Raw genomic sequence first — 27684 nt, forward strand, 5'->3', positions numbered from 1 at the left:
TTTCAGCAAGCATTAAAGAGGCTCCCAGTTGGTGCAAGGACTGCGCATTTGGGAAGCTTCTGGATTTTTCCAGGGCCACAGTCATTGTTCTACCTTCTACGATTTCAGAGCACTGTGTTCATACCCGCATCTGTACATGTGCTATTTCTATATATCCACGGTCCCGGAGGGCAGGGCTTGGTCTTACTCAAGCTTCATTCCGCCACAGTGCCTGGGCCAGGGTCTGGCATTCAGGAACCTGGAAAAAGGCTTGCCCAGGGCTGACTTACCCCACTGAATGTGCCCTAGGCATCCTTCCATTAGTGTGCTTGTCCCACTATATGCCAATTACGAAGAGGAGGAGCCCAGAGTAGGAATTCTGTTATAGGCTGTACCTAGCACACAGCAGCATCTCTGCTGAATGGATCCATTAAAAACTGAATGAAGGAAGATGAGAATGGATAGTCATCGGCAATGCTTGACTTTAAAGAGCTCCTGATCCATTGCATGGGTGGGGGAGGTAGACAGGGAGCAAGATTGGAGAGGCATGCAAATACTACTGAAGTAGACAATTCTGTCCAAGCAGTGCTGAAGAAGTACTGTGGGGCTGCAGAGGAGAACAGCTCAAACTGACCTGGGAGAATCAGGGACAGCTGCCTGGAGGAAGTGGTATTTGAGATGGGCCTTGAAGGGTGGAAACCCATGGAAGAAGGTCAGGAACAGTTTTTAGCTGAAGGTGGGTATTGGCTAAGACAAGGAGGGCAGGGCTCTTATACTGGGGAGCACTCCGTGGCAGGCAGTGGGGCACCACTGAAGGCCAAGGGGTGTGTTGCTGGGAGGAGAATGATCAGATTACCAGGAAATCACAGTGAAGGAGGGCACTGGACTGGAATGGAGACCGCAGGCAACTGGTCAGGACCAGCTACGGAGGCGGAGGGTAAGAAGACTGTGGGTGTCTTACATAGGCAGGCCACTGCCAACTTAGTGATGAGGGTGTGTGAGGCTCCACAGCAGACAGATCTGAAGGACCTGGCCACTGATCTGCTTCGGGGGGAGAGCAGTGGGAGGCTTTGGGGAACTGATCTGGAGCTTGGGAGAGTAATGGGGCCTTAACAGGCATGGTGAGATCCCAGGGAGGGGCTGCTTCCCAAGGAAGGTAATGAGTTCACTCCACCTGGGTGGAGACGCTTGATTGGGAAGGCAGATACCATCCTGGGAGGGAGGTCAGGGCCCCAGAGACAGAGTTAGGAACTGCGCTGAGGCGAAAGTGAAGGCTGTGGGAGTGGATGAGCTCATGCAGGAGAGAGTGTGGGGTGAGAAGGAAGATAATAGCTAAGGACAGGGCCTTGGGGAATGCCCACAGTTGGGGAGGGGTAGGAGCAGGAAGAGAGGGGATCCAAGAGGAAAGGGGGTGGTCCCCTAGTTCTCCCTCTTTTCCAGTGCTGCCCCACCTCTGCTGCCCCCTCACCTTCCATGAGCTGAAGAGCCGGCCCTGGTGCCTGCCTAGTTCAGGAAAGTTCCAAGCTGAAAGGCAGCGAAGCCCAGTGGTTGTGTGCTAGGGCCCGAGACCTGGTCAGAGCTGGGTGGGACTCCCAGCTGCCTCTCTCCCTCACCCCTTCTGACAGGGTGGCCTCAGTTAAGCCACACCCCCTCTGATCCTCAGTCTCCTCACCTTCCAGAGGGGATCACAACTGGACTTCTTCATCAAGTCGCTGTGGCTATTAAGTGGAATAATGTGTGTTATGCACTTGGCCTTGGACATGATATGCCCTCAGAGCTCAATAATCGGGGGCTGCTGCTATTATGATTATTACAGAGCCGGGACTGGATTCTGCCTCTCCGTCTGGCTAGGCCAAGGAGCCCAGCAGCCCCCAGAGCCCTTAGCGAGGGAGGGGGCCTGGTGACCTAAACTCACCCCTCCTCTGGAGTGCCAGGACCCCTCCTGTAATCCTCCCCAGCGCAGAGCCAGGCATCGTGAAACTGGGGCAGACGCAGCTCTCTCAAGGCTGATCATTCTACACCTGCTGAGAAATGGGACCCCCACCCCGCACTGCGGTCTTAAACTCCAGCTGGGGCGCAGGGACGCGGCCTCTGGCGCGGGAGTGGGGTTGGGGTTCCTTTGGGACTTGTCATACCCCCAGCTGGAGGCACGGGTAGGCCTCTCTCGGAGGCAGCACGGACAGGGACGAATCCTCTTTCTGCTCACGGAATTCACCATCTCTCGCCGGCTCAGCTCCGAGGCGCCCCCCACCGCGCACGCGCGTCGCCGCCCGCCGGCCTGAGACTTCTGCGAGCTCCGGGTGGGTCGATCCAAGTTGGCAAGAGGAAGGCAGCGCTGGGGGAACCCGCCGCAGGGCGGTGATGGCCCTGAGCCCAAACCGCCCCCCGCCCCCCTGCGTGTTCGGCAGATGGGGCCCACCCAGGGCCTTCTTCAAGGCCCTGGAGGAGTGGCACCAGCTGTGATGGGGGCTTGAGGAGTGGGTGAAAGTCTTGAGTTGTTGGGTGCCTGCTCTTGTGCCTCAGTCGCGGAGGCCTGCACCCAGGACTCCCCAAAGCCTGCTTCCCCTTCTCAGCCTCAGGATGAAGGGTGTCATTTACTGGGCACTGGAAACAGGTTAATGGATCCCGTGGGCCGTATGCCCCTCTGTGCAGCCTCAGCTGGGCGGGAAGAAGAGGGGTGTTCCACCAGAGTCTGGGGGACACATACTCAGACTCCAGTCTACCCGAACCAGGCGGGGGCTCCCTGGCAGGAGTGGGGCTTGGCTGAAGCAGACCTCTGCCAGCTGGGCTCAGGTCTGGGGTCCTGCAGTTGCAGGCGGAGCCTTCTAGCACTAGGAGACCCCATTAACTAGGCCACCGCTGGAGGTTGGCAGTGGCAGCTGCAGCTGACCGGCGTGAGTCTCCAGGGAATGTGGCCACAAGGGCCAGGGCTTTGAACAATCCATAGAAGGTTTCTGCAATATCAAAAGAGCTCTTAGTCACTAATATATGGAAGAAGAGGGGCTGTTGGTGAAAGAGCCTCTGCTTGGTTTCCATCAGCAGAGGATCAAAAGGCATTTGGTCAAAGAACCTTTAAATACCTTGAAAGGCAGGTGAAGCCTGTTCAATGGGCTCCAAGAGGGATTGAAACGCTGGTCTGAAACGCTGGTCTGAGCCGCTGGCAAGCTGGCTTCAACCACAGGGAGTGCTGGGGGAAGGGAGTATGTAGGCAGGAGGGACAAATGTTGGGGATAGGCCACAAGCCCACCCCCACCACGACCCAAGAATCACTGTGTGGTGGGTGCCTAGGGCAGGGCACTGGGCTCAGACAGTCAGAGTTTAAGGTGCTCATGCAGTCCTCTAGGACAGGGATTTTTATCTGGAGCTTTAAGATGTCCCCACCCAATTATGGGGAAAATGTGTCTCTACTTGGATATGCATTTTTCTAGGGAGGACAGGTCCACAGAGTTCATTACTTCCCAAAGGAGTCCAAGGCCAAATCAAGATTAAACACCAACATTCTTATGGTATAGACTGGTAAACTGAGGCTCAGAAGGATTGAGCAATGTATCCCAGGTCGCTCAGCTTGTAATTGACAAGCTGTGATGCTTCTACAGTGCATCCTGATAAGGGCGTCTCACTAGTCTTGGAGCCCTCAGCAAGCCTCAGGGTCCCAGAGTTGCCCAAGACTGCGAAAGGCAGGGGTGTCTCAAAACAGAGGCCTAAGCCCAAGATTCTGACTGAGGCAGGGCCTGGCCAGGAAAAGGGGGACCAGCTTTCATCTTTCGTGGTGGCAGAGGGTTTGAGGAGCTGAGCCAAAGCTCATAGGGGGTGTCAGGATGCCCATGGAGAGAGACTGGGGGCCAAAATCTGGTTGGAGAGGAGGTTACAGGGAGAAAGCTGGGGGTGGCTAGGGTTGAGGTATGGGTTTCTGGCCCAGCAACATGAATTAAGGACAAGGATTGGGGACCCAGGGCTATGGAAGGTCAGCTTGGGGCAGGGTCCTTGGTACTGAGACTCACCCCAAGGGAGTTAGGAAAGACGCCCAGTTCTTGCCTAGCCATCTCCCCAGTGTATTCTCACATACCATGTGGTGCAGTTATTTAGCCCTATTTCACTGATGCAAAAACCGAGGCCTGGAGACATCAAGCAACCAGTCAAGGCCAAATAGCTAGTTCATGGCAAAGGCAGGACCAGAGTTCAAATCCAGGATTCTTCCGTGGATGCTGTGGGCCTGCGCCTTTAGTATCAGATCTCCAAAGCAGGGCCAGGCAGAAGTGTGACATGTGTGGACCCTGGGTGGCCCTTGAGATTCAGTGGTTACTGGATCTGGAGAGAAGAGTAATTGATCAGCAAACTCGAATTCAGCCTCTGTTGTGACAAAGTGGCCATAGAGGTGGAGGCAGCTGTTTCTAGGAGTTTGCTGTCGCATCTTTTCTGAGGAGGTGACTTCTGTGAATTTTATGCTTTTACCTTCTTTAAAGCTTGCCCTCGTGGAGGACAGGGCAGAGTGAGGACGGGGGCAGCTGCAGGGACAAGGTGGCAGAGCAGGTCCTCACCCCTGGTCTGGCACATCAGCAGACTCTGCTGCTCTTCACAGCTGTTTTCTGGCTGGTGTCTGAGTTTGATCATCCTGGATCAGGCGAATGCTCGGCCTGCATCTCTTGCCACATGGACGGTGGCAAGGAGAGAGGTGTATTTGTTCTGTCACGTGAGCTGCACAAACAGCTTCCTCAGCACTTTTATTAATAATTCAGCCATGGCCAAAGGGATGGGCTGGGGGAGGGCAGGAGCCGTGTGGGGCAGGAGCCGTGTGGGACAGCAGCATTGGAGACTGTGCCAGGTAGAGGCCAGAGGGGAACCCAGGAGCCAGCCCTGCCTCCCAGCTGTGGCCTAGCAACAGAGCCTGGAGTCCTCAGGGGCCCTGTTTAGAAGCGTGCAGGCCTAGGGGACAGAACGTCCCTCCTGCTTTGAATTCCTCCTGAAGCCAACCCAGGTCACCTGGGCCCTGATGACAGTACCAGACTGGAAACAGTCCTGAGGGTCCACGGGACGCAGTGGCAGTTCGTGGTGAACCAGGCGCTGCCAGCATTTCCTGCCACGTCATGGAACCTAGAACACAGGGGCCAGCAGTATCACAGAATGAGAGGGCCTCTCTGGGCCCTCCTCTCCTGGGAGGCGGGAGGAGAGAGGTAGAATACCAAAGGCCCAGGCTCTCACCTGCAAGGGACGGCAGGACATGAGGCAGAACAGGGTTGATTCATACCCTCTGATCTCCTGTCTTGGAGGACATGCTCACTCCCAGACTTCATTTCCTGCCTGTGCACAGTCCTCCATGAGTGCTTTGAAGACACAAACTCACAGTGGGCTTGGCTCCCAATGATGCTCCAGCAGGAGAGAGTAGCTTTTAAATGCAGCAGAACAGTTTGAGGTTAGACATCTGGAAGAACTTCCTTGACAAGCAAAACATGGAAATGGGGTGTATGTGGTGTCTCTCTTAAGGATAAACATATAACAATAATGGCATTCAATATCTGTCAATAGTTCTATGCTCCATGTAGCATTTTAAGTGTTTTAATTGTATCATCTCATTTAATCTTTATAATAGTAGAAGGAAATACATGCTATTATTATCTCCATTGTATGGATGAGGAAACAGAGGCCCAGAGGTATCAAGTAGTCTGCCCAAGGTCACACAGCTATGAATGACAGAACTACACAAACCTGTATTCTTGACTCTTCTCATGACTCTGCATCCTCTAGACAAAGTGACCAAGGCCCAGAGAAAGGGTGTCTTCAAAGCTTTACTGTGTCAGTGATACAAACAGGATATAAAAAGATTCAGAGCCTCAGTTTCCATAACAAAATCTCATGGGACTTATATGGTATGTCTGATGGACACTCCAGCTCTGATATTCTGGAACAATGGTTGTCTACCCATTGCTGAGAGTGAATGAGATTGGAACTATTATTTTTGTAAGGGACAGGCTGTAAGCTCTTGGATGGGAGCAACCATGGATGGGTCTTCTTGTGAATTTCACATTGACGTTGGCAAAAGTCTGCGAGTCAGGACCAAGGGTTCTACTCCTGGCTCTCTCATCAGCTCCCTGAGCTGTTAGTCCTGGGGCCTTTCACTCCCTGGATCAATTCCTTCCCCTCTAGAGGGCTTGTCTTTGTCATCTGTCGCCTGATAGGTGGTCTGGGTCATCTCTCAGATGTCCACTCCCCCACCACCTCTGAAAAACTCCATGATTCTAGATGCTTACAGATTTGTTGAGATGCAGTGATGAATTCTGTATCCCCCACTGGACTCTCAGGTTGATGGATGGGGAGGTTACAGGGAACATTTCTGTGTGGTGCTGGTTGGTGGATAGGGGCGGGGTGGGGTGGGGGTGGGGATGGGGATGAAGTGCACTGTTTGCTCTTTGCTAAGGCAATGAGAGAGGCAGCTAAGGGAGGGAGCAGGAACAAGCCAAGCTGGAGACCCTGAGTTCCCAATCCATTGGCTTGACTTTCTGGGATTTGCCAAAAAGGGGTGCATGGATGGATAGCTCCTGGATTCTTGGCTGCGTGTGGGTATATGAAACATAATGGCCCTTGACCAGGGGATGAAGACTGAGATTTATGTCCACTGAGGAATTTTGGGCTAGAACCTACAAATGCCCTTTATCTTTCCATTTTTTAATTAGAACATTCAATCCAAGGTAATGCGTATGAACTCCACTGGAATGATCTTCATGAAGGTTTGCTTGGGGGGATTTTTTTATCTGTTTCTCAACCAGAAACTTGTGGGTGGAAGTGTGTGTGTGTGTGATAGGCTCCATGTGAGTTCAAGGAGATGGTGTGTGTGTGTGTGTTGGGGAGACTTGAGATGGAGGTTTGTCCCTGTGGGTGCTGCCTGCCTGCTCCGCTATGGGAAGGTGGAGGTGTGGCTGGGTGTGAGCTGTGTAGTATAAAATTAGGTGAATTTCTCAGGGTGGGAGTAGGAAACCTTGACTCTGGAAAGCCTGGATTACCTGTGAACCTCATTCTCAGTGGAGGGGAGGGCAGGATGCTGTAGCAGGCCTGGGATTATGTCTTCCTGCCAACCTCCTTCAATGCACAGTGGGAGCAGGCTTTGTGCTGTATGACGACGCTTCAGTGTCTGTACCTCCTTGTGTGGGAGTGTGTTTGTGTGCCTGTGTGGGGGGTGGTAGTGGTGGTGGCAGTGTTGGGGATGGTGATGGTGTTGTTGATTAGCTGCATAGGTGTGCACAGGGAGGTCTCTGTACCTGAAACCACCAATGGCTGGTTCCAGGCCCTTCAAATGCTTACAGTTCCAATTCTGCAGAAAGAAGAACTAGGATTTGCTGGATCTGGACTGAGCTGTGCTGACAGAGGGACAGAGAGGGTCAGGAGAGCCGCAGGGTTGGAAGGGCAAGGAGGGATTTCCTTCCTACCCACTGAAAGGAAAAAGAGGGGCCGATAGTGGAGGAGCTGTGCAGGAGATGGATGAGTACAGGCTGTGAGGTCTGTTTTCTTCTTTTGTGGGACTGGGTTAAATGGGGAGGGCACTAGGCCTAGTCCTCCACCAAGGGTGACGGACGATCCTAGGCTTTTCTGTTCCATCTGTGTGCAAGCCTGGGGGATGGCCAGAGTAGCGGTTCCAGGGCTCAGCCTGGCAAAAAACTCCACTCCTGGTTTTTGTACACGTCAGCCCGTTCCCTGCTCCCCCACCTCACCCCCCAACACACACACGCCACCACCACCACCACCACCGACCATCGTGGTGCGGAGTCCCGAGCTGACGCCCTCGAGCCGCCACCAAGTGGAAAACCCGGACGGGATTTCCACGCCTTTCGGAGCGGAGTCAAAGGGCACTTCGGCGGAGGTGGCCGGCTCCGCGGTCTTAGCGGGTTCGAAGCCGCTGCCAACAGGAGCGCACTTGCTGAGCGGGTCGTGCAATGCGGCGGGACTAGCAGGATCAAAGAGCCCAGCAGAAGGGCGCAGGGCCCTCCCCGCGGGGGCTGCGGGAGGGCAGGGCGCGGGGCGGCGGCAGTGCCCTCGGGGCGGCTCCGGGCGGCGGCGGCGGCGGGCGCGGGCTGCAGTGCGGCGCGCGGCCGGCAGCGGGCAGCAGCGGGCGCAGGCGGTGGCGACCACGGCGCTCGGCAGCGGGCGGGCGGGCGGCGCCGGCGGTGCCCCGGGCGCGCTCACACACGCGCTCACACACACACACATACACACGGGCCCCTACACACGCACTCACACACGCTCCGGCGCGCACACGCGGCGCGCAGGCCGGAGGGAGGAGGCTCGGCGCGGCTCGGCGGCGGCAGCGGCAGCGTGCTCGGCGGGCGGGCGGGAGGGCTGGCGGGCGGCCCCCGCTCCCCAGCTCCGCGGCTCTGTGCAGCCCGCGCGGCCTCCGCCCTCGGACCCGCCCCCGGGGGTCGCCCGGCCCCATGCCCTGCAGCGGCGGCGGAGCAGCGCGCGGCCACGGGCGGCTCTGAGGAGCCCGGAGGGAGCCGGCGACGAGGGGACCATGTACCGGGACCCGGAGGCGGCCAGCCCAGGTAAGCGCGGCCCCGCGCAGGCTGGGGCGCCCCGCACCGGCGGGCAGGACGGCGGCAGCGCGGGGCGCCGTCTCGGAGCCCCAGCCTGGGGCCGCCAGAGCCAGAGCGGCGCAGACTTCCCCGCAGGGTCATCCCAGCCCCGGGGCGCGGGCTAGAGCGACAGCGGCTCGGACCCCGATCCCGTAGTCTGAGCACTGCCAGGCTGGATGCCCGGCGCCAGCTTCGCAGTGTCCCCACAAGGACCTCCCCCCCCCCCCGACACCCCAGCAGCCCAAGGACAACGTGTGTGGCGGAGCGAGGAGCCGCTGCCCCCGCGGGAGCCGGGCAGTGCCCTCAGGCATCCCCGGGTCCCCAGCACCAGTGCCCTGAAAGGGGAGGTGCCAGCGCTGGGAGACCCCAGGACAAGGATCCTGGAACGCTTTTGATTAAGATTGCGGGCACTGGGGAGTGGAGTGACATCGGCGGTGCCGACTGTGAATTGAGAGGGTGCTGGGGGCAAGCGGGAATCTGGCGCAGCAGCAGGGGAGGGGGCTGCGGGAGGGACCGCCGGAGCGCTGAGGAGGGAGGCAGGAGTACCTGAAGGGAAGGAGAGCCCAGATGGATGAGTATGAGGGCGCCAGGGGAATGTTCTCCTTGGCTTGGGGAGTGGGGGAGCCAAGAACCCCAAACTCCAGTACTGCCGGGGGAGGGAGGGGGAGGGGCCGCGCTCCTTTGCATTTCCCCCGAGCTGGAGCCCGGGGAGTGGCCGGGAGCCCACGTCTGGTCTGCTCAGCATCCTGGAAGCTGAGCCAGGAGCCTCTCTTCCTTCCTTGGGCAATGGCTCTGCCATCTCCTCCTGGGCTCGTGACGCCGCCTCACGCAGTGCCCACCTGTAGGTAGGTCCCCTGCATTTCCTGCCAAGGCTAGTCTGAGGTCCATCCTGGGGTGCCCCACCCCAGGCCCAGCAACCCCATTCTGCCAGTTCTGGCAGCAGGATCTCAGTCTCTGAGTCTCTGGGGTTACTGATGCCAATGCCCTGGGGGTGGGGATTTTTTGGGAGGCAGCTCCAAGACCCTCAACAGAAGGGACCTAGAGCTCCAGAGCTTTTGAGGGCAGTTCGGTGGGCACCTGCTTTGCCTGTTCTTGCCCCGGCCGCACTGTGCTCTTTCCCTTGGGGGCAGCCCCAGCCTGTCTTTGCCTTCTGAAGTGTCAGCTCTCACCCCCATCGAGTCATTGCAGCTGACTCCAAGGAGGGACACCTACTGGTGCCAGGCATTGCACTCACTCAGTGTGCTGGTACAACCGTGAAAGAGACTCTGTCGCCCTCTCTGGAACCTCATGCCCACCTATGAATGTCCTGTAGGTGATGGCTGAAGGGCCATTGCCTTTGGAGATTCCTCCCTTCATCTGCCTGGACCTGGGTTACTCACTGTGGCATCTTCCCCCAGGAGGCTGCCAGCTTCCAGCACTTGAACCAAGGGCAGAGGCATTGTCCTGCCTGTACCACCCTCTCAGCAGCCTGTACCACCCTCTCAGCAGCCAGTAGCTTAGTTCAGAGACCAGCTCTGGGGGATGAGGATGGAAGGGGGGATGCAGTAAGGACACTCCCCTCGCCCTGCCCAGCCTGGCTGTCAGCACCACCCCTTAGGTCAGTGGCCTGGGGCTGTGCCCTCGTCCCCTCTCCAGCCCTCCTCTCCCCTCCCAGGCCTGGGCACCATGACATCACCCCTCCTTCAAGCCCCTCTGCCCTCTCCACAGAGGCCAACTTGACCTTTTTGACATCTTTCAGGCTAAGGGATAGAACCCAGTGCTTGCAGCCCCTAGACATTTCCCTCTCCCCCTCTGCAAATGGGCCTCCCTGGCTGAGGCGGACACCTGTCTGTCTTGCCCGCTCCCACCGCAGCTGCAGGGCCCACCAGTTCCGTGGCAGGGCAGCTCTGGGAAAAAAGCTGGCCTGAGGTCTGCTTTTCTCTGGTGTGGGCACTGGGCTAGGTGAGGGTCAGTCATAGCCTGGAGGTGGCAGAGGCTGCTCTTTCTTCTAGTCCTCTGGGGTTCTCTTTGGGACCAGAGGACTCGCTCTGGCCTCTGTGCCCCCGGCATCCCTGCCTACCTTCTATAACCCCTACAGTTCCAGGCTAGACTTCCCCTTCCTGCTCCAGCTCACCTCAGCACCCCCCCCCCAAACTTTGCTCCCCCAGCCAGGGCTATGTGTCCCTAATTTCTGTTCCCCCATCTTTCTTTGGCTGGCATCAGGTGGGAGTGAGATACGCACATTAATTCCTGTGTGATTCAGTCTCTCTGGTCCCCCAGGGGCCAGTACCTTTTACATCCTGATCCATTCATCCTACTCCCAGGAACACCTGCGGCCCTATCGTTTTAACATATTAAAATCTCCTGTCCTCTCCTTTTGCCCCATGTCCCAAGCTGGTTCCAGAGGGTCCCTGTAGTACCCTACCCCCACCCCCGCCTCTTTCACAGCCCACTCACTCAGCATGTCTCCATAGAGCTTAGCCTACTGCAAAGATCCTCACCCAACAGGATAGGCTCAGTTCCCTTCCCACTTGGGGCCCTGGCCCCCAGGCAGTTCTCTCCCAGGCCTATCAAGGCTGAAGCAACAGACTGGGAAAAAGCCGGAACCCAGTGAAGAACAAAGACTCCAATCAGCTTCTGCTCTATACTCTGCCTGGCCTTCCCCAGCTATGCCTGCAAACTCACCTCTGCCACCTCCCCTAGACATGTGGTCCTCTTCCTGTTCTCAGCTTTCTTCTGTTCATTCCCAGGCTGGCCTGGCCAGGCCTCCCTGTGTCCCTCAGATGCCTGTCCCCAGGCCAGGCAGGACCTCAGCAGGCCTGCAGGGGTCAGCGTTGCAGTGGGCAGGCAGAATGGCAGCAGGGAGGGAGGGAGGGAGAGGTGACCTTGCAGTGAACGAGTGATCGGGGCCAGAGAGGGGACGTCTGAGCCTGCACAGCAGTGTGGGGAGAGAGGGCAGGTCCGAAGGGTGCCTGCCCTGCCCTCTGTGAGCTTGTCCCTGGGGATAGCAGTGCTTGAGGTCTCATCTGTTCCACCTGTTAGCCGGCTCTGCTCCCTACAGCAACTCTGCCAGGCAGGTCATTCCTAGGGAGTATGGGGGGCACACTGCATGGGCCAGGGGGCTGGGGCATGGTGGGTCTCCTCTCTTGAGGCAGAAGGATCCACTGGGCATCCTCTGGGCACCAGTTAGGGGCACTGGCTGTTGGGTGACATGTCGGGCAGGGGTGTGCTGGGAGGGCTGTCCAGGTTAGGGATCAGGGCTGGGCTGTGGGATTGTCCAAGGAGGCCTGACTGACTCTGTCTAACCATTTCACTGACACTCTCCCACTACCCTGATCTACCCATCCATCCCCCCACTGCTCACCTGCCCCATCTGCACAGGAGTCTAGGACTGAAGATCAAATGATCTCCCAACAGGCCATGACCTAGAGGGGCACCTGAGTCAGAGCAGGTTTGAAATGCAGGGCAAGAGGGATGGCTTCTGTGGGCCTTGGGTCAGGGTAGCCAGCGCTCCCAAGCTGTGATGTTTCCCATGGAGACAGGACCCCCTTGGCCTTGGTTCATACTGTTCAGTGGTCTTGTGGGGACAGTGTGCCCCACGGGCTGGGTGCTCAAGGACTGTGGGATGGTGAGGAGGAAGATAGCCTCAAAGCCCCTTCTAGTTGGAGAAGAGGGGCTAGAATAGGCTGGGTTGGGGTAGGAATACACAGGCCAGCAGGTGACAAATGAGAGACAGCTGGAAGGCACAGGGACACATGGGTGTCAGGTGAGCACAGATAGGCCCTGGACAGCTGGGACCCGCCCCTTTCTGACCCCAAGCCCAGGCCCAAGGATCCTGGAAGGCGACATAGAGTATCTGTGGCGGGCTGTCCCCTTCTCCACCTCTAGACCTACTGTTGCAGGAAGCCTTTAGGGAAAGGCAGAGAAGCGGGTCGTTCCCCTCTCTTTCCCCCACTCCCACTCCCTGCCGCCCTGGTTCTCTCAGGGCCTTTGAATCCTCATTGAATCTGATGGACCGGTTTCAATAACTGCTTACCCCAGGGGAGTGAGCCCGGAACAGCAGGAAGAGGAGAGAGGAGGGGGCCTCATGGAGTCCTGAGCAGGGCTCTTGGCTGGAAGAGGAGTCAACAGCACAGCCTGCTCACGGGCACCAAAGCCTCCCCCGTGGGCACAGGCAGCCCTACACGGAGCCAGCCCCCCGCTCCCCGGGCAGGGCCCCACAGGTGGCACATGCAGCTGGTGAGGTCAGCGCTCTCTGCTGGGACAGTCACTTGTCTGGCCAGGTGCCAGGCCCAGTCCAGTACCTGCCTCCCTTGCCAGGGAACCCCAGCCAATGGTGCCAGGCAGACTGTGCCAGTTCTGTGGACATGGAAGTCACCGACCTCCCAGGCGGCAGGGGCAGCAGCCTGGCTGGGCCCCGTCCAACTTGCATCTGGAGGGCAGGGCTCTGGTCTCACCCAGCAGAATTCCCCCAGGGTTGCAACAGAGTTGGCAGACAGAATGGGACCTGTGGAAGGCGCTGGATGGTGCCCAGAGCCGGCGTCTGGAATTCTGGACGCAGTTGGTTGGAATGTGGGCTGGTGTGTTGGGCCTTCTCCAGGGGGCTCTGCAACCTCCACCTGGTAGGGCCGCTTGGGAAAGTGTGTCACCCGTGGGGCCGGACTGGGAGCCCACTGGTATCGTGATTGTGTGTGGCCACAAAGCAGTGGAAAGGGAGGGTGAGGCCGGTGGGAAGAAGCACCCTGCTGCACGTGTACCTGTGTGTGGTGAGGTGCAGGTGGCAGCTGGCCGGGCCCCTGTAATAGCTGTGCTCATCTGAGAGCTGCGCCCTCTGTAAACAGCAGCTAATGAGTGTATTTGTAGGGAGGTGCGTGGAGGTACGCAGGGAGCTGTGATGGGAAGCATCGGGGGAGGGCGCTTCCCCAGCCCTGGGCCCCTGTCCCCAGCTAGGCAGGGCCTGTGCCCTCCAGGGGCCCTGCCTGCCCCCTGCCACGCCCTCCCACCTGCCAGCTGGGCTGGCTCAGGGGCCTCCATCTGCGGGGAGCAGGGCCTTGCCTGGCTGTGCGGCATGCAGAAGTCCCAGTGCGGATGTTGGAGCTTTGGTGTGTACGGATACAGGCATTTCGACAACAGCATGTGGGTCAGTCAGCATGTGTGTGTCTGTGTGTGCTTGTGTCTGGGTCCAACGGGGCAACGTCTGTTTGTGACTACATCTGATTCTGTGCGTGTGTGTGTGTGTGTGTGCGCGCGCACCTCTCAGAGGCTTCCCCGAGGGGAAGACTGCCTGCCCCTATCTTGGTGGCCCTGCTTCTTCAATGCCCTTTGTGGAGTGCAGGGAGCTGGGCGCTCTTAGGCTGGCTGGGAGAGAAAAGGGAGTGACCCGTCCTCTTCTGCCCATCAGAGGAGACAGGAGGGACAGGTCTGAGCTATGGCCCCAGGGTCTCCCCTAGTTGCGGCTTGCATCAGAGAAAGGGAAGGACTTGGGGCCTACAGAGCCCAGCTAGGCCTGGGGTTCTGGATTCCCAGAAGCCCTGGGAATGAAAGAGGCAGAGTGCCAAAGGGTCGTCCTAGCAGGTGGGGGTCTCACGGTGCTGGCTGGTGCAGTGTGCGCCCTGCCCCCAGACAGGGTGGGCTGGCGTGGGGTGTGGGAGGCCACGAGGAGCGCCTGCGTGAGGCCCTGCACGAGGGGAGCGGAGGAGAGAGCTGTGTGGCTAATACGTCCAATTAAATTACTTCAAACCCTGCCGCGGCAGCTGCGCCCGGCGGGGCCGTGGGTACAAATTGGATCCGTCTCATTACCACAGGGTGGTGTCAGCGGGGCCGGAGAGTGGAGGCCAGCTCAGCCAGCACACGCAGGGCCTTCTCCCACTCTGCCTAGCCTGGGCTCCTGTACCCCTTTTGAGCACTTGCTCATTCTAGCACCGCCTGGTTCCCCAGGTCCACCGGGTCCAGATAGGGGGGGCTCCCTGCACACCTGTTTACCATCCTGACCTCCATGGCAGCTCAGGGCTCCTCTGAGCCCTGACTTCTTTTCTCTAGGAGTGGGAATTTCTTGCATTATAAGGGCTGCAACGTAAAGAAGCCCTCTCGGGTCGCTCAACATACCCCCTTCCCTCCCGTCCTCTGATAATAACAATAGTGCAATAGCAGGTTCTTACTTGTGGGGCGCTTAGTATGTGCTGATCACTTATGTCTGTGCAGAAGTTGGCTTGCTTAGGCTAAGTCTCTGGGGTCCAACAGCTGTCTGTTCCAACCCTGGCAGACGCTCTTGCTGCTGTGTCTCTGAAGCAAGTTACTCTACCGCTCTTGCCTCGGTTTCCTCCTCTGTTAAATGGGTGTGGTGATGGTTCTTACCTCCCATGGGACTGGAGGATGAGGCAAGATAAGGCAAGAAACATCTTTAGCAGAGAGCCCAGCGCATGGAAAACACACAGCCAGCGCCAGCTGTTATCAGCATTATCCTGAACCAAGTGATTGATGTGTGGGCTGATGGTTCTGGAAGTTCTTGGGAGGACAAGCCTGGCTCCAGCCGTGGGGGGCGGGGGTGCTTCACCTAGTTCACCTAGGCAGTGCCAGTCAGTTATCATCAGAACAGCTGGAGGAGGACCTTTCGGTTAAAAATCGGTTTGAGATTCCAGCCACACTACTGGACCCAAGTGGGAGCTTCGGGTCCAGCGCCTTGGGTCTTGAAGGAAGAACAAGAGCCTGCCATGCACATAAGCATGGGTGAGGCATTGGGTGTGGTAGGGACAGCACATGCAGCTGTCTGGAGGTGTGACAAGTCTTGGCCAGGTGAGGCAGCAGTGTTTGAACGTGGCTGGAAGGGAGGCCTTTGCGGGTAGTTGTAGGAGTTAGGGTATGGGAAAGGTAGGATCGGCCAGATGATGAAGGTCGTGGCATTCTGAAATGGAGAAGCAGGATTTAAAAAAAAAACAACAGAGCAATGGAGAGTCCTGGATGGCTTTCAGGCAGATCTCTCTAAAGATCCTGAATGCTGTGGCAGTTGGGGGGCAGCCTGGTACAGATGGGTGTGGACGGACACCCCCAGAGGGCTCCCCTAGAGAACTGGGGGATTGAGAAAGCCGCCTAGGGAGGGATCTAGAGCCAAGAAAGGCAGGCCAGGGTCCAGTGGACATGGTTAATGTTCCTGACAGTTGGATCTGTACCCCACCCTTCACTGTGGGCATCAGGGAAGAACCACACAGCTCACTCCAGCTGCCAGGCCTGAGCTCCAGAGCTGACCTGTTTCCACAGCAACTACGTGGGCCACCCCTGCCCCTCTGTGCCCATGGCCCCTGACATGGGGGCCCATTCATATCAGGGCATGGGTATGTCTTCTCACTTCCCTAGGGGGCTGCCCTGGGTAAATACCTTCCATCTAGGTGCTGATTGCACACTTGTGTGTTGGAATTTGGGTCCATGTGCATGTATCAGGCATATGTGCACCCTGCAGCAGGAAGCAGGGAGGCAGAGATGGCCTACATTGCATACCCACATTCGCTGGGCATTTGCTCCCCTTGGGGAGAGGCTCAGGTGAGCACCAGAGAGCCTGATGCCAGGATGAACTAGAGGCCACTTTATAGTGAAGAAAGCAGCCCAGGGAAGGAGAGGTTAGGAGGATGTGCGGGTCCCAGGACGTGGCCAGGGAGAATCTCCTGGCAGTGCCTGGTGGGTCCTCAGACCACAGTGTTCCTCACATACATCACTTCATCTGATTTCACAGCAGTCCTGTAAGGGAGATAGCATTACCACTGTCCTACAGATGAGGAAACTGAGGCCTCGAGGGGTGGGGGGGCAGAGTGTCTTACCAGGTCATTCAGTAGAACAGGGAAGAGATTTCAGGTCAGCCTCACTCCAAAGCCGAGATCTTAGCCACTGGCCCACACTGCCTGGTGCCCTGCTTATCCTGCTAGGATCCAGGCCAGCCTGTCTCTCAGCCCATCACTTGGAAGGGAGTGCTGGAAATTGGTTCTGGCTGCAGAGCTGGATGCAGGGCGACCCCAGGGCCTCCTTTGGTGCTCAAGATGTCCCCTGAACCCTTCATTCTCAGGTCCCTGCGGTGGGGTGGAGCCTCCTTTCCACCCTGTCTCTTATCAACAGGGACCGCAGAAGCATCCTCTCACTCAGGGGAGGCATCCCTCACCCCTTGCTTGGCACCTGCCAGCCCTGGAGGAGCCTGATGAATTGGCTGTGTGCCCCCCCAACCCCATGCCTCCCTCACCAGCCCCCGCCTGGTTGGGGAGGTGCGAAGGGAGCGATTTCACAGCCTGTCAGCTGAGGCCTAAAAATACCCAGAACTCCAAGATGCTCGGGCAGGGGGAGGAGAGAGCAGGGACCAGGATGGGGTGGTGGGGGTGCAGTGATAACTTAGCCAGAGAAGCCCTTGCAGCACCCCAGTCTGCTTGAGAAGGATGAGCAGAGGTCCCCAAGTCTCCATCTGGCCTCATATCTGGCAATGATAAACGGGGGGGGTGGGGGGGTGGGGGCGTTTCCTCTGGGGTCTTGAGAACTCAACTCTGGCACTCAGACCTAAGGGAGGGCTCGATCTCAGACAGGTCCCATGGACCTGGGCACCCAGAGCCTCTGGCCAATGCCTCTGTCTCTCTCTACACCACCCAGTTGGCTGGCATCTTTGGGCCGTGGGAGCTGGGTGTGTGCCCGCTTCCTTCCTGGAGAAGGTGCCTGCTTCTGTTAGGGGAGAAGTGCGGGGAAGGCGGCACGGATGGGGGTGCCGGCAGGTGCGAGCTGTGACGTGTGAGTCACCCAGGCGCTAGTGGGGGGCAGACAAGAAGGGGTGTGGTAGCCCATGTCACTGCCATGTGGCTGTGTGCTGAGGCATGGCACGGCCCCCGCGAGTCTGCCAATGCCCGGAAAGGGGGAACGTGTGTGCATGTGTGTGGACCTGTTCTTGGTGCTGGGATGCTTGTGGGAATGTAGGACCGAGCATGACTGTCCCAGACAGCAATTGCGTGAAAGCAGCAGGCATGGAAGCAAACACATGTCATGTCATGCAGACACATGACGGTGCATATGCTTCTCATGTTGGAACACGATGGCATGTGTGCCTGTGCAGAGGGACATAGGCAGACCTCTCTGGGGAAATAATGTGGAGTGACAGTCAGGGCAGGGACTCTGGACCAAAAGTAATGGGGCTCAAACCCCAGATCTGCCACCTATCGATTAGCTTTGTGACGTTGGCTGAGTTAATTAACCTTTCATTGACGCATTTCCCCATCTGTAAAATGGAGATGATAACAGCACCTACTTCAGAGGGTGGCTGGGAGGATGTGATGAGTTAGTATATATCAGCTGCCCAGAACTGAGCCTGTCACAGAGTCAGCACCATCCGCGTACTAGCTCTTATTACCTGGTCCTCTCCTTTGATGGTACAGGTGGGAACACCAAGTTCAAAGGGCGCAAATGAGCTGCCCAAAGTCACACAGCAAGTTAGTGGCAGAGCCAGGACTAGAACCCAGACTCCAGCACCTTAAGACAGGGCTTGTTCCAGTCTAGGACCTCATGACACTGCCCATTGTAAGCCACAAGAAGCCTCTGCAACACAGGACTATAACCCCACTGGCATGTGGGGCCTAGATGCCACCAGGGCTGGGCTGGCATCTTGGGAACTCAGGGATCTGAGCATCATTAGATGCCGGGATGGAAGGGTCTGCAGGGCAGTAGCCAGCCGCCTGAGTTAGAACCATGGCACTGGTTAGCCTGTGGACTTGGCCAGTTACCCCCGAGTCTCAGTTTCTTCCCTCTAATGGAATAATAGTAATGCATACTTGATAGGGTTATTGTGGGGATTAAATGAGATACTGCATGTAACACTGTAAGCAGCTGGCACACTGTACCTAGTAAGTGCTCAGTAATGTCAGCTGCAGTTATAACCAATGTGGAACCCTCCCCACCCCCCCACCCCCCGCCGGTGCTCCATAAATGGTGACTTCCTGTGCTTCCCTTCCCGCCCCTTGATACCCTTGCTCCCTTCCACCTGCCCCACCATACTCCACAGGGCTTAAACGGATCAGGGGCGGACTTGCTGGTGACCGAGACCTGTCTTTGTCTTCTGTTATTGGCTTTGCCCAGAGGGAACAGGACCTGCCACTGGGACTGAGTCCCTGAGCCCTCTGTATCTGGCCTCATCACCCACTTGCTGCATGACCTTGGACGAGCACCATTTCCTCTCTGGGCCTTGATCCTCCCTTTATAATGTGGGGAGGCAGGACCACACAGTCCCAGAGCATCCTGCCCATGTTGCTCTGTGACCCAGGAGGGTCCCTGGCTCAGCCCACTGGAGGGGGTGGCAGATTGGCAAGAAGAGAGGTGGGCCGGCTGCCCTGGGTGGGTGGAGCATCTGGGGCCTGAGCTGGCTGGTGGCCTGCCGTCATGCCTGCCCATACCTGCGGGTGTGTAGGAGGGCGAGCAGGCCCGACTGGCTGGGCGTTGACATTGGGGGAGGCTCAAGGACAGTGACGTAGAGAGAGCCCTTCCTGGGGCCCTGGGAGCTACCACTCCAGCCGTCCTCCCCTTCTCCCAAGGCTTTCCTCCAGCAGTTCCTCCTTCCTCCCTGCCCTTCCTCTCTCCTTCCGCTTCATGGAGTCTCCCAGTATCTTCCCCTCTCTGCCTCTTCTGCTTCTGTCTTTTTGACCATTTTCCAGGGTGCTGTCTTCCTTCCTCTCCCTCTACAGAGGGGAGATTTCCCCCCTCCTCTGTCTCTCTGCTTCCTGAGCTTCCTTCTTTTTCCTTCTTATGACATACACGTGTCCCCGTTTCTCTGGATCTTCCTGGCTTCCCCTGCTGCTCCTGAGCCTAGGTCTCCCTCGTACTCCCTGTTCCAGCTTCTTGTCCTCTGGCTCTTCCACTTCAGAGCCCCTCCTTCCCCAGCATTCTCCCTCCCTTCTTCCAGTTCTTTGGTGCATCTTACTCCTGAGCAGCCCCCGCCCCTTCTGCCCTCAAAAGTTTCCTGGCCTCCTTCAGCCGATGGGGCCAATCCAGGCAGTTTCTGTGGCTGGTGCTGCTACCCTGTACCTCAACAACCCCCACCCGGTGAGTTAAGAAAAGGGGTCAGCCCAGGGCCCAGGGACTGGCAGTCTTGCCTCCTAATTAGCAGGAAGTAATTGCCTGAAAAAAAATTTTCATTTAGAATGAGAAATCGAGACTCCAAGTTAGAGCGGAGCCCACTGATGGCCCCTAGGGAGCAGGAGGAGGGAAGTAGCCCAGGTCAGGGTCTCAGGAAGCCTCTCAGGAGGTGAAGGCCCATAGAACCCCCTCCCTGGCTTGCTCCTAGGACCCCAGCCTTGGCAAGGAGGGCGGATAGCGCTGGGCTGGGAGTCCCACCACTGTCATCTGAATTCTGGCCTCCTTCCTCACTGTGTGACGGGGCAAGCCACTTATGCCTTTGAGCCTTAGTTTTCTCTCCTGTAAAACAAAAGAGGTCCTCAGTATTGTGAGGGCTGATTTGGACAGTGGCTATAAAAGCACTTTGCAGACTGTAAAGTGATGCAGGAGTATGAGTGTTACTATCTTTTTCCACATGGCTTTCAGCTTAAGATGTGAGGATGGTGGAGGGGTGGTCTTGGAAACACCTAAGGGTCAGCGAGCCTTCCAGAACAGGTTGATCTAGCTGAGCTGCAATACTAAAGGCAGACAGATGTGGTTTCCCGTGCCAGTCTCAGCACTCCCCGGCTGCACCACCCTGAGTGGTCACCTCGCCTCTCTGAACCCCACTTTCATCATCTGTAGGATGCTGATCATGATGTTTCCCACCAAGGGGGTTGTGCAGCTAAATGAGATAATGTTGGCAGAGCTCTTACCATGGTGCTTGCCTGTAGTAAGTGCTCCATAAATGACATTGGCTATAGGATCTACTGTAATTAAAGGCTATTATCTTTCCTTGCTGCCCGGATTCAGAGAAGCTGTGATTTCGAGTGTTGTCTTCAGGTGGTTTTATTTGTTTTTGCTTCTATTTTTTTAAGGAGGGGATTTTTACACCCAGTGAGGCTAATATCAAGCAGCCCCTATAAAAAAAGAGCAGAAATTCCTCTCAAAGAGCTCCCGTCTGTGGGGAAGGGGGTCAGTCTCTGCCCTGGGGAAGGGATATTACAGTCCTTTGTGTTCATCATGGGAGGCTGGCCCTGAAGTGGGAGGAAATGGCAGGAAAGGAGGAGGGAGCAAGAAGTTTCACCTGGCCTGGGTTGGCCACCTGGGTTGAGTCGTCACTGTGAACTGGGCAGCCCAAGGCCACTGGAACACAGCTGGACTCACAGTGAGGAGCACGGGTGCTGGGCAGCACTGCAAGTCAGGGTGCCAGGTTACTCTGAGAGGGGTGAGGGGGGGTGGGGGCCAGGGTACTCTGCCACTTCTTCCCCATTCACCCAGGGCCACCACTTGGGGACCTTCTGTGTGCCTGCTCTGAGCACAACACCCGCGCCAACATCCAGGAGGCAACGTGGCAGGTTCCCCTTGAGGGAATGGGATGTGGCATTTACAATGTCAGGAAGGTTCTTTTTATCTCAAGTTGGGCTGCTGACTGGGGACCTCATGAGCAGAGAGGTAAGGGAGCTCGCTGACTAGGGACCTCAAGGAGCTGGGGTAAGGGAGCTCTTAAGGTCCGTTGGTCGCTGAAACCCCACCAGCAGGTTTCAGCTCAAGTCTGATAGTGGAGGAGTTGGCAGCAGAAGATGGGGCCACTATGCAGCAGTCCCGAAGGGTTCTGGTTGGTCGGATTCCGCTCTCCAGGGGCAATCAATGCAAAGGGTAGTCCGGAAGAGGGCTCTGTCCCGGAACTGAGTCCTGTGTCAGCACCACGGACAGGGCAGGTGGCTGTTTCAGCACCATGGACAGAGTTCAGGGTGAGCGCTTGGTAGCTAATTGTGGTGCGAATGATAACCCGAATATGGTAGAATGGTACCTCTGATAGGGAATCTCAGACTCCCTATATTCTAACAAGGCGATTTGTGACCAGAGAATTGAGTTAGTTGCCTAAGGTCACACAGTCATAGTGGCACAGCGGGTGGCAGACCTGGACTCAGATCCCCAGTGGTCTCTTTCCACCCATCACTGCCACAGACCAAATTCCCACTAGTTATCCCCCTCTTTCCTAAACACCTCTGGGAACAGCTTCCCATTATGTTGCATCCCTAAGAGTTCTTGAGCTGTCAAAGATTGAGTGTATCTCCGCCCCTTCAAAACCCCAGGTCAAGAATCTGAGTGTCAGGACAGAAGACTCCGAGTCCCTACGGCTTTCCTCAACTGGGAAGGTGTCAGGGCAGGACAGGTGCCCGGGCCTGTAAGAAACCCTGTGACTTGGGGGGTGGGGGTTAAATTGAGTCATCAGCCTGAGGAACTCATAAGTGCTCTGAGATCCCCAAGTAAAATATTGCTCACCATTGCAACCCCAGCTTCTTTGCGGCCGTGTATTATTAATAACAATAAGATGCTGATTTAGGCCAAGGCACAACAATGTATTATTCATAGGAGTCACTAACTAGCGGTCAAGGCCTGCACTTAATCATCACACGTCCCTGATCCTGCCCCCGCCCCACACTCCTGGAGGAGAAGCGCTCCATCTGAACTCCTCCTTCCCTGGGCTCCTGCTGCTCTGATGGATGTGATTATTTTCATGACTGCCCAGGCAGCTCATCAGCTTTGGGAGGGGGTAGGTGGGAGGATGGCAGTTTCCGGGCTAGCTCCTGGCTAGACACCCTTCCGCTTGGGCTCCCTGCTCAGAGCTGGCACCTGGCCCTGTTCATCCTGAATGGCTTTGACCCTGATGACTTCTGGACTCCCTAGTTTTCTAGGATCTGCAGATGGTCTCTCTCCCTCTCCCCTGCTTTTGAGGCTAAAGACTAAAGCCAGATGCCCAGGCTTTGCTAAGCTAGGAATTGTGGGAAGTGGGGGCAGCTGCGATGAGGGGAGGGGTCACCGGGGAGAAGATACCTCCATCACCTCCATTAAACATGACAATGGATGTGAACCCCTCCATGAACTCTGGAGCACTTTGTAAACTGTTCTGCACGGAGCAAATGTGAACCATTATTACCAAGGCCAAGCTCTGTGCTGGAAGAGAGAGCAGAGGCAGAGAAGGGGTGGACAAGGTCCTCGGAGCTCTCCAGGCCTCGCTCCCTGATGAGGAGTCAGAGCGCTTGCGGATTCTGACATGTCCCCGTCCAATTTCTGGCTGGAACAGCTCCTGGCCCATCCAGATAATCCTTCATTCACTGTTTACTCACTTGGCATCTTCTCTGAATCCTAAACTGTCTGCATCGAGCCGGCCTCTGCGGCCCCTGCCAGCGCTCTCTCCCTAGCTCATGCACGCATTATCTGTTTTTATTACAGTCAAGGTTGAGGAGGCTTGCTCATGCTAAGCCCCTATTTTCAGCTACTTGTAACTTTCCAAAACAATTCCCCTCAAGCCTCCTTCTTTCCCCAGCCTTGTTCCCCTCCAGGTGAAGCCGGAGGGGTTGTGGGTGCCTCCTCTGCTTTCTGAAGGGCACTCAGAGAGACTGTCGGAGCGTGCGGGGGTAGGGCCGAAGCCCGGCTTTCCTGGGAAGTGAGTGTCTGGCTCTCTTCCCCTTCGTTTTCTTTTTTTCTTCTACCCGCCCATCTCATTTTCTTTTTTTCCTGTAGCAAGAAATGAGCTGCCCCCATTCCCAAGGTGGGAGGCCTGGAGCAGGGAGTCTCAGTGTGGAGAGAGGGCAGAAAATGCATCATGACAGGAGGCCTGGCACTTAGCCTGGCTGTCTGGGGTTCAGAGGTTAGCTCCTTGGTTTTCTGTTGCTATCTCCAAACTATGCCCTTGTCTGGCTGTGTGTGTGTGTGTGTGTGTGTGTGTGTGTGTTGGGTTGGTGGAAGGGAGATGGGCTGGGCATCAAGAATGTACCCCCCTTCCCATGCCCAAATAGCCCTGGGGCTGGTAGGCTCTGCACCTGTAAATGCCCTCCCACCTCTGCATTTCCAACTGCTCAGCAGAAAAGAAGTAAAGCCAGGATTGGACTTGGAGTCTGTATGACCCCCAAACCCTGCAGCTCTCACTCTATTCCATGTGCCGGGAGCTGATCCTTTTTGAAACAAGTCGCTTCAAGGATAACAGGAAGAGAAGAAAGACACCAAGTGAATGCGAAATAAAGAGCGGCAGGGGAAAGGGCTTCCACTTCCCCAAGAAACCTGCGACTCCAGCTTTCGCTGCTTTCCACCTGAAACACCATCCTGCAGCCGCCAAAGGATGGAGTGGAGGGGAGGGAGCAGTGCTGGGGCATAATATGTCCCAGTGCAGGTGCAGAGTCAGGTGGGAGGAAGTGGAGTCAGGATGGGACCGTGCTGGCAGATGTCGCGCCAACCACCCCCAGTATCACTCCGCTTTCTCTCTGAAATAGTAGCTGCACTAATCAGCACAGCGGAGACAGGGCCCTGGGTACGCCCTCGGGCACCCCAGCCTCCTCTTCTGCGCTCACTCTGTCCAGCCTCAGGAGCTCAACCCCCAACCTTTTCTGAGACCTCTTGGTAGACTGAGCTTTTATCTAATGAGGGTGCTTTGCTGAAGCCCCCCCGGGGGGGGCGGGGGGGGTTGGCGGGGAGGAGCTTTGGGAAGAGTGGAGGGGGAATGTCTGAAATGCTTGGGGTAGTTTGGGCACAGCTCTCTGGTAAAATTCTTGGGGAGGTGGAAGCCCTTTGCCCACCTCTCTTTATTTTGCCTTCACTCAGTGTCTTCTCTTCCTGCTATCCTCGGAGCGACTTATTTCAAGGCTCAGCTCCAGGGGGTGGAACAGAGTGAGATCTGTAGGGTCTCGGGTCTTACAGACTCCAGGTCTGATCCTGGCTTCATCTCTCTTCTGCTGCATGCTCCTGGACAAACATTTTACCCTTCTGAGCCTCAGTTTGCTTCTTTGTAAAATGAGCAAAGGAGTATTTACTTTCAGAGAGGTGCTAAGGACTGTGATTCAGTGTTGAGTGTACATTAGTTACTATGATTAAAAGCACTTGGGAAGGAGACTAAAGGCCTGGGATCTGGGGATGCCTAAGAGGGGGGAGCAGTCTAGATTGGGAGGGTGTGGGGGTGATGGCACAATTTTGGAAGTGCTGGATATGGGGAATGTGCATATCACTATCCGAGAGTATAAGAGCAAATAAATTCTGGGCAAAAGAGCCTATGCGCACAGAGTTCCAGCATGTCCAGGAGCTTCCCTGGATATGTCCTGGGCTGTGAGCAATGGGAGACCCCAAGCAATGGGGAGACAGGATCTTACCCCATTGGCCTTGCCTTGGGAACAGGACTATCCCCAAGAAAGGGGAGGGGGCAGTTAATTCAAGTTTGGAGAGGGAAGAGACTGCTGTGAGTGTATATCATCAGGGAGAGCTTCCTGGAAGAGGTGGACTTACCAGGGGCCTTGAATAATTTTATGCATTTGTTCAGCACTTATTTATCCAGCCTCTGCTGTGTACCTGACCTTGGGCTACAGGGATGAGTGATATGGGGTCTCAGCCCTCCAGGTGCTCCCAGGGGGGGAAAGACATAGAAAGTGCTAATTAATATCATTAGCCCAAGGAAGAATTCCCACAGTTACAGGGGAAGCAGAACAAAATATGGGAAGGAATGAAGGCCATTTTGTCTAGGGATCTTGAAGGTAGAAAATAGAAGGAAAGACATTCCAGGCAGAGGGAGGAGCTTATGCAAAGCCTCAGGTGTAAAAGACGTTGGCCTTCTTGAAGGAAGGAGAAAAGTTGGGTGTGGCCAGAGTGTGCAGTGTAGCATATTACAGAATGTTGTCACATCCTTCGGCTCAGAGAAGGCCACTAAAGCTGTGGTAAAGGACAAGTTCAAGTTGCCTTAATTCTCCACGCCTGTTCCTTCCTCTGTGAAATAGGACTAATAATGAGGTACAAGGCTGTGGAGATCATACAAGATGGTGTATATAAAGTTCCTGGCACAAAAGGCGTGTGCTCAATTAATGTGAACTGTTCTTTGATCCTGACAGGACCCCAGCAAGGGAGGTCAGGGGTTATTATCATCATTTAAAAGTAAAGCACTTAGACCCAGAAAGGGCCATTCCAGGGTCACTGGCCAGGGTCAGAGGCGGGACTTGAATCCTGGTCATCTGCCTCCAAGTCTGTTTTCTCTCTCACTGCTCTGCCTCAGAAGGACAGACGGAATTTGAGTAGACAAATAATGGGCATAGGGAGAAAATTTCAGGCTAGAGGAAGTACATGAATAGCTTGACCCCCATGGATGGCAGAGTGGGCTGGGCATCTGCTCATGGCCATGGCCATGGGTGTCCATGCATGTGTGTGTGGATGACTGTAAGCATGGGTGTCTGTACCAAGGGTGAGTCTCCGTGATGTGTGCACACATGTGTGAGTGTGTGAGAGAGAGAACAAGTCATGGGTGTCTGTGACCTGTGTATGTGTAACTGCTCCCCCCCAGCTCCCCTTCCATTCCCCCTGGGTAGCTGGTGAGCTTACCCACAGAAGTCCTTTCCCTCTCCAGCAGCTGCCCAGGGCATCCCAGCAGCCAGCAGCCTTGTTTGATTCTGTTCATCTATAAATCATGGCTTGCTGAGGAGATGAGAAAAAATTGGGAGCGGGGGCAGATCCCTGACAAAGGACTGGGTCAGGTCTTCAGTTCACGCCTGAAACCCAGTCTGGCTTCCAGATGTCACCCCCACCCCCCTGTCTCAACCGTGCCTACTCCTTGCCATAAGTATTCACAGATTCTTGCTCTTGGTCAAGCCCTGGGCCAGGTCCTGAGTCAGGGACTGTGTGGGGGGTGGGGTGGGGGGGTGCATAGAATTGAGGAATAAGTGACCCCTGGCCTCTGCTATCCTGCAGGGAAAACTAGATATGTATCTAGTTCAGTATTTTGTTCAACACTCATTGACTGCCAACTCCTTGACCCTGAAGTTGCATGCCGAGCGAGATGTGGTAATGCTGTAATAATAGCTGGCATTTATTGCCTACTTATTCTATGTCAGGCACTGTGCTGAGCACATTACATGTGCTAATTCCTTTAAACCTCACCATAGGTCTATGAGGCCTGTACTGTTATTAGCCCCCATTTACAGATGGGGAAACCAAGGCATGCAGAGCTTTGGTCACATGGCTTGAATGAATAAGAGCCAGAATTTGAGCTCAGACAGTCTGACTCCAGGGCCCTGGCACTTAGTCACTGCACTCTGTGAAGGCAGCTCAGCGGCAGGAGAGGTTAATTCCTACTGGGGAGATTATGGAAGGCTTCCTGGAGGAGGTGCTTTTTCATCTGGGTCTACAAAAATCAGGAATTATCAGGCAAAGATGGGCATCAGGGAAGAACAGAAGGCGTCCTAGTGTATGTGTGTAAAAAATAGGTTCTCAAACTCTGTCACTGCAGCATCTCCCATCTCTTCTCTCCCGTCTTGTTTGGGTGACAAGTGAGATAACATAATACAAGCATTGAATATTCAACAAATATTTACTGAGTGCCTCCTGTGTGTCAGCCTGTCACAAAGGATCCTGTAATAAGCAAAGCAGATATAGCCCCTGCCTTCATGGACCCTGTAGTCTGGTATACACAGTAGATGCTTAGTAAATGGTAGCCTCTATTATTATCATTACTCCTAGAGGTCTCGAATTCTTCCTCATTCATTCTTTCAACAAGCATTTATTGAGCACCCTCTATATGCCTGGTTCTGTCCTGGGTGCTGGGAAGACAGTGGTGACCAGGAGAGCCAGTGCACTAGAGGGAAAGACTGTGTGTGAGCATCTTGTCCACCCTCGGAGGTGGGCCGCCTCCTGGGGCACACACGCTTCACCCTGAGGGCTTCTTGGGGTGTGGCACGGTCAGGAGCACAGGCATCGCCCGCAGGACCTGGCAAAGCCTACAGAACTCCTTTAGATGATCACTAATCAGCTGACATACCCACCACAGGCCTGGGCGTGAGGGCAGCAGTGCCCCTGAGCATACATGTCACTCCCAGGATACCCCTGGGAGCGAACCCAGGAGGCCTGACTCTCCTCACCCATGGCTCACCTTGCCTCCTGGGTCTCCCGATGTCACCTGCCTGCCCTTGTCTGAGTCTCACCCCCTGGGACCCAGGATGTCTCCTCTGCCCGAGGATAGGTCGTGGAACTCAGCTCTGTCAAAAGGCTGACGAGGGCTGCAATATTTTCTTTCCCCGAATGTTAATATGCTGAC

At 56.0% G+C, this 27684-nt stretch overlaps 1 protein-coding gene and 1 long non-coding RNA gene across 3 annotated transcripts in view; one reads left to right on the top strand and one right to left on the bottom strand.

Annotated features, from left to right (window-relative positions):
• The first annotated feature begins 866 nt into the window (after positions 1-866).
• SYT7 (synaptotagmin 7) overlaps positions 867-27684 on the top strand; it is a 64691-nt gene continuing 37873 nt past the window's right edge. The window contains exon 1 of one of the 2 annotated variants that reach the window (XM_090260595.1): positions 867-916. In XM_090260595.1, the coding sequence (XP_090116721.1) occupies positions 871-916 (46 nt within the window). In that variant the 5' untranslated portion in view covers positions 867-870. Of the gene's footprint in view, positions 917-8346; positions 8508-27684 lie in introns of those variants that run through there. The other variant, XM_090260587.1, reaches the window with a different exon arrangement.
• On the bottom strand, positions 4765-5845 carry LOC150017675 (uncharacterized). Its single transcript, XR_016509170.1, has 3 exons — positions 5683-5845; positions 5179-5362; positions 4765-5070 (listed from the first exon to the last, which is right to left on the bottom strand). It is a non-coding gene; the product is annotated as an uncharacterized LOC150017675 (long non-coding RNA).

This window comes from Furipterus horrens, unplaced genomic scaffold (genome assembly GCF_987537825.1).
Source record: "Furipterus horrens unplaced genomic scaffold, mFurHor1.1.pri manual_scaffold_2, whole genome shotgun sequence".
NCBI lineage: Eukaryota > Metazoa > Chordata > Mammalia > Chiroptera > Furipteridae > Furipterus > Furipterus horrens.